This window comes from Mirounga angustirostris, unplaced genomic scaffold (genome assembly GCF_029215605.1).
Source record: "Mirounga angustirostris isolate CCGP_5_RB_7025 unplaced genomic scaffold, mMirAng1.0.hap1 SCAF_5, whole genome shotgun sequence".
In the NCBI taxonomy this organism is placed as follows: domain Eukaryota; kingdom Metazoa; phylum Chordata; class Mammalia; order Carnivora; family Phocidae; genus Mirounga; species Mirounga angustirostris.
Window position 1 is genome coordinate 1,866,240 of NW_026991713.1, and position 9,245 is coordinate 1,875,484.

The following is a 9,245-nucleotide window of genomic DNA, read 5'->3' on the forward strand; positions in this document are numbered from 1 at the left end:
ACTGTGCAGGTGGCCCGGGGTCAGAGGGCTGAAGACAGATGCACGGTCTCCAGAGCACAGAGTCATTACAAGCAGGGCCGGGGCTCCTCGCTTACCGAGGCAAACCGGAGGGCCTGGCTCCCTGCTTCTACGGTTGGCGAAGAAAGGGAATGAGTTAATAAAACCTGTCTTCCCCAGGCACGGCACTTTTCTTTTTCTTTGTTTTTTAAGTAGGCTCCACGCCCAGCGAGGAGGCCCAGGCAGGGCTTGAACTCATGACCCTGAGATCCAGACGGGAGCTGAGATTAAGAGTCGGAGGCTTCACCGAGGGAGCCCCCCTCGTGTCCCAAAAAGCGTGCATTTTAAAGGCAGAACAGCCTCCTCTAAATATACGTGGTCGGAGCCCGTGGGGCCGAGGGTGGATACGGGCAGTCTGGGGACAGTATTCCGGTAGGGTCCTCGGGCAGCATCCCCGAGGGCAACTCACTTGAACCTGCAGCCTTCTACAGCCACCCTCCCCACCTGAGGTGGGGGCCCTCGGAAGCAGGGGGCAGGGCAGAGGGGGCGCCCTCGGCACAACCAGCTGCAGGATCCTGCTGTCGGACCAGGAGACCAAGGCCCAGAACAGGCCCCTGGCCTCCAGGGGTCTCAGCTCAATGCCGGTGACCTCACCTGAGTGCACTGCAAAGTGGGGGGCTCATGGGCAGGCAGCTTTGAGGATGACGCCCCCCGAGACTGCCCATGGCCCCCCTCCTGCAGAGACACTGCCACGCCTCGGCCTGGCTTTCCAGGATGGACACCTGCGTTCCCATGCAGAAAGGGCAAGTGACGTGCCCCCAGGTGACCACCCGGCCCGTGCAGGCCACACCCGCCCGTCAGGAGTCCAGGGCACTCGGGGAAGCGAAGGCCGGCGGTGGCCGCCCTCCCTGTGCCTGAGCTGCAAGCCTGCCCCGGGGGCGCGGCTGCTCCTTCCCTGCACCTCAGCCGCTCCGGAGGCAGGAGCCCTGAGGGTGTGGAGTGACAACTGCCAACGCCAGGCTACGGCGTCACCGCGACGCCCCACTCGGGTCACCCCCAGGCGGCCGTCTGAGCCTCCAACACACAGGACGTCACGGCTGGATAGGAACCTGCCGTGGGGTGACCAGGGTTCTCACACCTCCCGGCCAGGCCCGGAGGAGCCGGGGCGCGTGTGCTGGACCTCCACTCCACTTCCTACAAACCGTTTGCACGATGGGGTCCCATGCTCTCGGGGATCATCTGGAAGAGGCCGTGGGCACCGTCAGGGTCATGCAGCTGAGCACGGCAGGTGCAGACCGGGCACGGCGGCCTCAAAGACACCCCACGACAGGGAAACCAACCTGTGTACCCCGACTTCTTCCCGGGCTCAGTCAGGCATGCCCTGCAGGCAGTGTGGACGAGGGAAAGCGGAATGATCCAGCAAAGCCAGGATTGCTGGGGGAGATGCTCCCCCTCCCCCCCACGTCCCCTTCCAGAGAGGCGGCCCCCCAGCACCGGGAAGGTGTGTCGACAGCATGGGCATCCCACCTGTCGGCTCAGACCCAGCTCGGGCCGACACCAGTGAACCTCGCTCCCCGCCTGCAGCCGTGGCCGGTCCTGCCAAGAGCATCTGCGGGGGGCCGTCAGCAGTGCCCCCCAGCACTCAGTAACTAAGTAACTAAGGCCAGAAAAAGCAGGTGCATCCGGCTTTCCCGCACCTGACTCACCAGGTCTACTTAGAGATGACAGCCCCCGCCAGGAAGTGCAGAGCACCAGCCCAGGCTGGTGAGCAGCGTGCGCTCGCCCCATGTCCGCGGCCACCCCAGCCCGCCGGGCTCTCAGTGCCGGCCCCCTCTTTCTAGGACGCAGGCTGGGCCCCAGAGAGGACCTTTGTGGCCCGGGCGTGTCCCTCACCCTCGGCCACCCTCCCCCTCTTCTGGTCCTGAAGCTCCCTTCCCACTGGGAAGCCCCCTCTGGAGGGGCGGTCCTGGCGGGCACAGACACGGGCCAGCAGTCCGGGCCCCCGGGAGGGAGGGGGGCCTTGCCCTTTCCCACGGGACTCCCGGGAGCCAGGACCCAGAGTCCCAGGAATGCTGTCGACCACGGCTGAGGCCTGCCACGCTGAGAGGGGCTGGGAAAGCGTGCTGGCTCTTGGAGGGGCAGAGGCGGGCGTGGACCCAGCAGAGACGGGTGTGGACCCAGCAGAGACGGGTGTGAGCACCTGGAGGGCCGCTGACGAGATCAGCTGGCAACCTCTCCCGTTTCGGGAGTCTGGGCCCGGCGTCTGCCCCGCGCACCCTGAGCCCACCTCCACCTTCCCGAGCACCCCACCCAGTCTGGCTGATGGAACCAGGGGACCGTCTGCCCACGTGTGCTGGCGAATCAAGCACAAGTTGACAGAAACCGCATGGCTACCAGGTGCATGGCGTGGGGTTAGAGACCCATCTGTCAGGTACCCTGCATGGCCACCCTAAGCTTCAGCTTCTTGGACCCGTCCCCTCCTGCCAAGGAGGGAGCGGAGGGTCCCCGCTGTCCAGTGCCCTGCCTGACCTCAGCCTGCAATCTGGTCTCCTAATCCCCAAGGCTGTGTGCACAAGCGTGTGTGAGCCAGGGCCCAGGCCCAGGAACTGCCAGGACGGCAGCCAGGACACGGGAGGAGAGTGAGCGCGTGGGGTGCGAGGAGCCCAGGCAGCTCCTTGCGGCCCTGCTGCCTCGGGGCCCACGCAGAGAAAGGAAAATGTGACTCGCTGGCACCTGTCCCGCTGACCTCTGTGACCTAGCTGGGCCTCCCTCTTTTAAAGCAGCCCTTCCACAGGGTGGAACATGGCCACGCGAGGTGTGGAACCTTCTAGAGAGGCTCAGCCACGTGCCACGTCAGGTACCAGAGCAGCAGAGACCTCACCTTCCACCACCCTCGTCGCACGAAGAGGCTGCAAGCATGCGGGGCGTGGGCTCGTGTGTGTCTGTGTGCGAGAGAGCACGTCTGTGTGAGCGGGGGCAAGGCTGCGCCGTCCATCCCCTGGAGAGGCTGGGTCCGGGGACGGATCCGGCGTACGCAGGAGGCCGAGCTCCCAGGAGGGCCGGCTGGCCACTGCAGCAGGCAGCCACGAGGTCACCCACGTTCATCCAAAACACACCCCGAATCCAGTCACCTAACCCGTCACGTACGTTTAGATACTTGCTAGCCCTACGTGAGAAGGAAAGGAGCGGCTTCCCTGGGCTCCGGTCCCGGAGCCGTCACGGGCGCTCTGTCCCCGAGGACATGAGGGCGCGGCTCTAGTTTAAGCCAGGTTCACGACGACCGTCGCAGATTCCAGACGCCCAGGACATTGCGCATCCCCACAGACACGCGCGGACCGTTCCATAATCCAACCACGTGCTACTTATTAGTCACTGATGTGGCCGAGCCGACTGCCCTCCTGTCATCCCCAGACAGTGTCCCCAGAGACGGCATACAGTCCGACGTGTGGGGACCCGGAGCGAGGTAGCAGGTCCTTGGCTCCGCTCTCCCACGTCATGCCCAGGACAGAGCGAGGCCGGAGGCTGTCGTGGGAAGTCAGCCTCGGCTCGCCTGCTCCGCGTGTGCCCACGTGTGTGGCCCCGGGGGTGCGCCGGCCTCCGCGGGGGCCTCTGCATGCCGCCCCCGCCACCCAAGCTGGTGCTGAGCCGCGTCCTGTCTGAAACCTCCTTTCCCACCTTCTTGGAACTTCCAGCCGTCAGACGCTCAGCACTGAGGTTCCCGTTAAGGTGAGTGGTGAGTATGGCTGTTACTTAGATTCTTTTTCACCGAAGAAATGACAGTAAATGATCAAGGAGTGGTGTTTTTTTAACGCCTGTCCATCCCCCATGTCCTGCAGCCACACGTACTCGCTGGGCCCTTGGGAGTCTGCTGGAGCGCAGGGGGGAGTCGCCAGGCGTCGGGTGAGGTCAGGGTTAGCAGGACACGGGAGAGCGCTCAGCGCCCCGGGTCGCCATCCTCTTTGTGCCCGTACCCACACCTCTGCGGCTGCACCCCGATGGCCCCGGCATAGTCCCCGGCCCAGAACTCCCAGGAACAGCATCCCCACGCGCAGGAGCCTCGCAGAGGGTCCTCCAAGCCCTCACCAGCGCACGCGGGCCTCCCACCAGCCCCCGCCCTGCTCATGCCTCGGGGACACGCGCTGTGCTAGAACGGGGAGGATTGTTTTTGATTCAACAAATATTTCCGACGGAACCCTAAGTTCAGAAAGGTGCCGTGTTAGCCCTAAGTTCCCTGTCTGTTGTTTAAAATTAGCTGATGGTGGTAACGAACAGGGCAATGCTCGATGCTGGAGGCTAATTAGTGATCAGCACACGGAGCTGCGTCCCTTAACAGGAGGCCAGTAAGGGGACTGGACGGGGTCAAGCACACCCCTTCCCAGCCTCGGGCTCACGGTTACCCTTCCCTTTCAGAGTAACTGGCTCACTCAGGGTGTGAACGTTGAGTCGTGTTTACTCAGTCCGGCTGTGAGCCCGGAGCTGCCCAGAGCCTGGGAGCCCTGGAAGGGAGGCCACCGACCCTGCGCTCATCTCCCCGGGCGAGCGCTCAGCAGGAACCGCGGGAGAGGCTGCTAACACGGTGCTCACCCATCTCACGCATTCCCCTGCCACCTGAAGGATCTGCAGAGATGGACTTCACCTCCTGTCCACGTTACAGAAACAAATCCGGCCCCGCTCCTGCCTCCTCCACGTCCCAACGCCCCAAAACCTCGCCGCCCAAGTGGCCTGGCAGGCCGTCAGCTCTCACGTCTCGCTGCTTCTTTTTACTGTTTCTGTTCTTCCTGTTACATGAAGCATCAACACAAAAGCTGTTAATCTGCGGACAGGGCCGTAATCTGTCAAGTGAACGTAAGGCGGGAGAGAGAGCTACCGAAGACTGTTGAAGAGGGAGGTGGGAAGCTGTTACAATTCCAGCCGTTTCCTCACCCCCGTGTTCTGAGACCAAACGTAGTAAGGAGATGAAGGAGCGGCTTCTCTCTGCCCGGGGCCTGGCTCCCCATCACAGAGGCGCTCGGCCCCCTGAGTAAGCTGCTGTATTTCAAACCAGGTCCCGAGATCCCCAAACACACATTTGTATTGAAATACAGGGTCCCGAGAAATACCAGGTCCCGAGATGCCCAAGCAGAAAACGGCCTCCTGCGTCCAGAGGAGGGTCAGGGTGTCCCGAGGAGCAAGCAGAGAAGGTGTCGTCCAGGCCCCAGTGCGCCCCCGCATCCCACGCATGCCACCGCCGCGTCCAGGGGCTCTCTCTTCAGCCCTCCGGCTGCCTGAGCCAGGCAGGCACGGTGACCAGGCCGTTCCTACAAAGGCTGGGCCGGCCAGAGCCGCAATTAGGGAACCACAATGCGCGTCCCTCTCCGGTCACAGCCCTATTCATCTTCCCAAACAGTGGGAGGCAGGCTGGCCAGAGGGAGACCAATCAGCCACAGGGTGACCTGCATCACCACACAAAAGGTGAAGTGTGGAAAAACGGCTCCCCGCGTCCCCCATTCTTCATCCCTGAAACACCAGACTTATGGAAATGGCTATTTAAACAACTCTCCCCCACTCCTCTGCGGACGAGTCCCAGCTGCCTGCCGGCCCGCCTCACTGCCTCCCTCCCACTGGCCAGCACGCTACTGGAGGAAAGTGCGTGGAGCTTGCGGGCCTGGAATAGCCCTGTGTCTCCCGGGTGAGGTGAGGCAGCCCCCCCCGGGGGGCCAAAAGGGCCAGGTCACAGGACAGGGATGCTTCTCCCCATCCCCGAACAGCGGGAGCCACCGTTTAAAGACCGACTAACAGGACGTCGGGTGAGGTCAGGGGGGGCTGCACAGGCAAACCCTCGGTCTCGCCCAGTCTGTCTGAAGGATACGTTGGCTTCTGAGCACGCACCTGCTCCATGGCCCCATGTCCTACGTCCCCATTCCTACACTGCCTTCTAGAACACCGACACGTATGTGTCTGCTTCAAAGTAAACGCCGAGATTTTCTGTGAAGGGCTCTCAATAACCCGTCCACGCAAACACTTCACTCCATGAGCCCGATGATTGCTTAAACGTTGACCTGCCCCACACCCAGCATCTTCAAACCCAGGGATAGCGGCTCTTGCCTCTTGACCAGAAGAAACTGTCCTTAAGATGCGAGGCCTCAGGAGGATGGCACCATCCCCCGAAGAGACCAGGGGCCAAGTGGGAGGGAAGCATTCAGCCACATGCAATCAGAGAAGCTACTGGCTTTAGTCTCTTATTAAATCACAGCTTCAAAATCAGGGACGATCCCCTTCGTCACAGAAACTCCCCACACAGATGGGCACTTTCGACCTTGGAGAGACGCAGTGAAACTTTAACATGCATTCCCTTTTCAAAATGAATCGCCCCAAAAGGAGAGATCTGTGGGAAGGGTGATGAACTTAACCCCCTAAACAAGGCCCAGCTGCCCAGGGACCCTCTGGCCACTTGGTGGGTCCTCAGATCACCTGGCAGAGGACAGAGCTGAGAACAGCCCTCTGGAGACTTGCCAGCCCTCCGGGATCAGCCCAAGGCAGAATCACCCACTCCTGAAACAGGTCAGGTAGCCAGTGTCATGGGGAGCTGGCCTCCAAGTTCGGGGGGGGGCTCATCGGGCCCCTGCAGGGCAGGACAGGCCTGCAGCCAAGTCCTGGGACAGCCACCTCTCCCTTGGGGGCCTGGACCCAAATTCAAGGGAGGGAGATGGACACCGGGCCAATGGAGGAGTCACCCGGCCTGGGGCTGGCCTCCCACACCTACCTGCTTCCCTGGGAAGCCAGCAGCAGCTCATTAATTAGGCAGGGAAGCAGCTGAATGTTGCAAATCCTTCCTTTGTAGGAACCCAGAGCTAATGAGGATCTGCTGGCATTACCCAGCCCCACCAGCTCCGGCCGAGGCTTCCCGCTCCCTGCTGGCCAGGGGGAGCACCAGGCAACACTGGTGGCAAGCTGCCTGAGGGCAAGGGCACCCAACAAGCCTGGGCAGTGGGTGCACCTGGGGGCGGGGAGTGCCTGGGTCTGCTGTTCTGCCGGGGCCAGGCAGGCTGAGCACGGCTGTTCCAGGACCAAGCTCCAGGACAGCCCTGTTCCTGGGCCAGGAAGTTTCCAGGAGTGCCCACCCAACCCTATGAAGATCTGGGGTGAAGGGCTCCCCTGTCCCAAAGAACCCTCCAGCCTAGGGTCCAACCACCAACTCGCGCCTAAACCAAGTCTCCCAAGAACCAGATCCAGAAGCAGCGCGCTCTCCAGCATGCTCCCGGAGGGCGCGCAAGGGGCCGGGCACTCTGGTGGCCAAGTCCCCACTCCCCCAGCCCTCAGGTGTCCCCGATTCTGCCCCGAAGGTGGGGAGCGGTGCGCTGCCCGCAGGCCTCTCCCCCTGGCTCGTGCCCGCCCCGGCCCGCCGGCGTGGAGCTCGGGTGCCATCTACCGAGGGCCCGGGGAGAGCGGGCGAGCGCCGCTGCCAACGGGGCCGTGTGGAGCAGGGGACCGGCCCGGCAGCCACAGCGAGGGCTGGGGCTGGGGCCCCCGGCGGCGCCAGGGCCCCGGGGCCCCGGAGCCCGCCCTGCGCTGCGGGTGAGCCGCGACGGCCGGACGCGGGAAGGTCCGCGCAGCGAGCCTGGCGGAGCGCGGCGCCGGCAGCTGGGGACGCGGCGGGGGACAGCGCCCGGAGGCCGGCCCGCGCGGGGGGCCATTACCTTCTTTGAGGAACTGCGCGTGGATCGCCAGGACGAGGAAGCAGCAGAGCGCAGCCCCTGCGAGTGCCCAGAGCGCCTTCAGGAGCTGCATCGCGGAGCGCCCGCTCGGCCGACGCCCCCGAAGTCGCGCAGCGGAGGTCCAGGCGCCGCATCAGCGCCCCGCCGGGTGCAGCCGCCGCGGCCGCCCGCTCGCGCCCCCCATCCGCCGCCCCCGCCGCGGCCGCCGCGACTGGAGGCGCCGCTCCGGGCGGCGATGCGCGTCTTTCGGGCAGGGGAGGGGCGGGGCGGGGGCGCCGGGGAGGGGCGGCGGGGCGGGGAGGCTAGCAGAAAGTCCCCGGCCGCGGCGGCCGCCGCTCCGGCCACTCGGCCACCATCGCGGGCTGCGGGGCGCCGGGGGCCCGGGCGCGGGGGGGCGGCCGCCGCGGCCCCATGAATCAGCCCCGCCGCCGCCCCCGGAGCCGCGCCGCCCGCAGGGCCCGGACGGCGGGCCGCGGATTGCGCAACGGCCGGCGGCGCGGGGGGGTCCTGCGCGTCGCGGCCCCGCGGCCTCTGCTCGGCGTCGCCCTCCTCCGCTCCTCCTCCGCCTCCGCCGCCGCCGCCGCCGCCGCGCCGCGCCGCGCTCGCTCCGGCCGGGGCTCAGGGGGCCGCGCCGCCGCCGCCGCCGCCGCGGAGAGCCGGGCGCGGGGCCGGAGCTGCGCGCAGGGCGCGGGGCTGCCGCCCCATCGCCGCCGCCGGGGCCCGGCCGAGCCCGCCGGGATCCAACTTGCGCGGCCCGGTCGCCCCCGGACGGGGCCGGCCTCCGCGCTCCCCGGAGCCCGCGCCTCAGCCGCTGCGCTCGGACGAGGCCCGGGCCGGCGCTTCCGCGGGCCGCCCTCGCTGGCCGGCGCGGCCGGGGCCGGGGCCGGGGCCGGGGGCGGCGGCGGCCGTGCCGACAGGTGGGGCCGGCGACGCTGCGCGCCTCGCCGCCCGCGGGAAGCCGCTGCTCCGGCCCGGCGGCGCGCGCCCGCTCGTTCGCCCGGCTCGGCCCCTCTCGGGGAGGCGGCCCGCGCCTGCCGCCGTCTGCGCTGCGCCCGACCCGCGGGGCCGCCGATGCGCACTGGGCCGCGCGGGGGGCCCGGGGGACCCCCGCCGCCCTGCAGCGCCCCCGCCTGGCGCGCCGGCGGGTCAGGCGGGGCCTGTCCAGCCGAAAACCGCGGGTCGGGCTCCACCTAGGTGCGCAGGGGCCTCACTGCAGAGCCTCCGCGGCGGGTGCCGCGGCGGGGCGGGCGGCCCCCAGCGCGCCCAGCCCCCTTGCACCCGCGGCCGGCGGGGGGTGGGCGGTGGGGAGGGCATGGCCGAGGCCTCAGTGCTGCCCAGGGCTGCCCCACGATGGGTTCTGAAAAACGGCACCTCTGCCCGGAAACACGCACACCGCGTTCGGGGCCTGGTATGTGAAATCCTCCAGGCCGGCGGCTGGGCGCCCGAGCGTGCGGGCGCACAGTGAATGCCCAGGGACTGCTCTAGATGAAACAGTGGGCACCTTCCTGCCCCGCCTCTGTCCCGCCTCTAGGCAGGGCGGGTATTTCTTTCTGG

At 66.6% G+C, this 9,245-nt stretch overlaps 1 protein-coding gene across 1 annotated transcript in view; it reads right to left on the bottom strand.

Moving 5' to 3' along the window:
- Window positions 1–8,087, bottom strand: part of TAFA5 (TAFA chemokine like family member 5) — a 122,127-nt gene extending 114,040 nt beyond the window's left edge. Inside the window, exon 1 of the mRNA XM_054505497.2 lies at window positions 7,674–8,087. Coding sequence (XP_054361472.1) covers window positions 7,674–7,764 — 91 coding nt within the window. The 5' untranslated portion in view covers window positions 7,765–8,087. The remainder of the gene's footprint in view (window positions 1–7,673) is intronic.
- Between the last annotated feature and the right edge of the window lie 1,158 nt (window positions 8,088–9,245).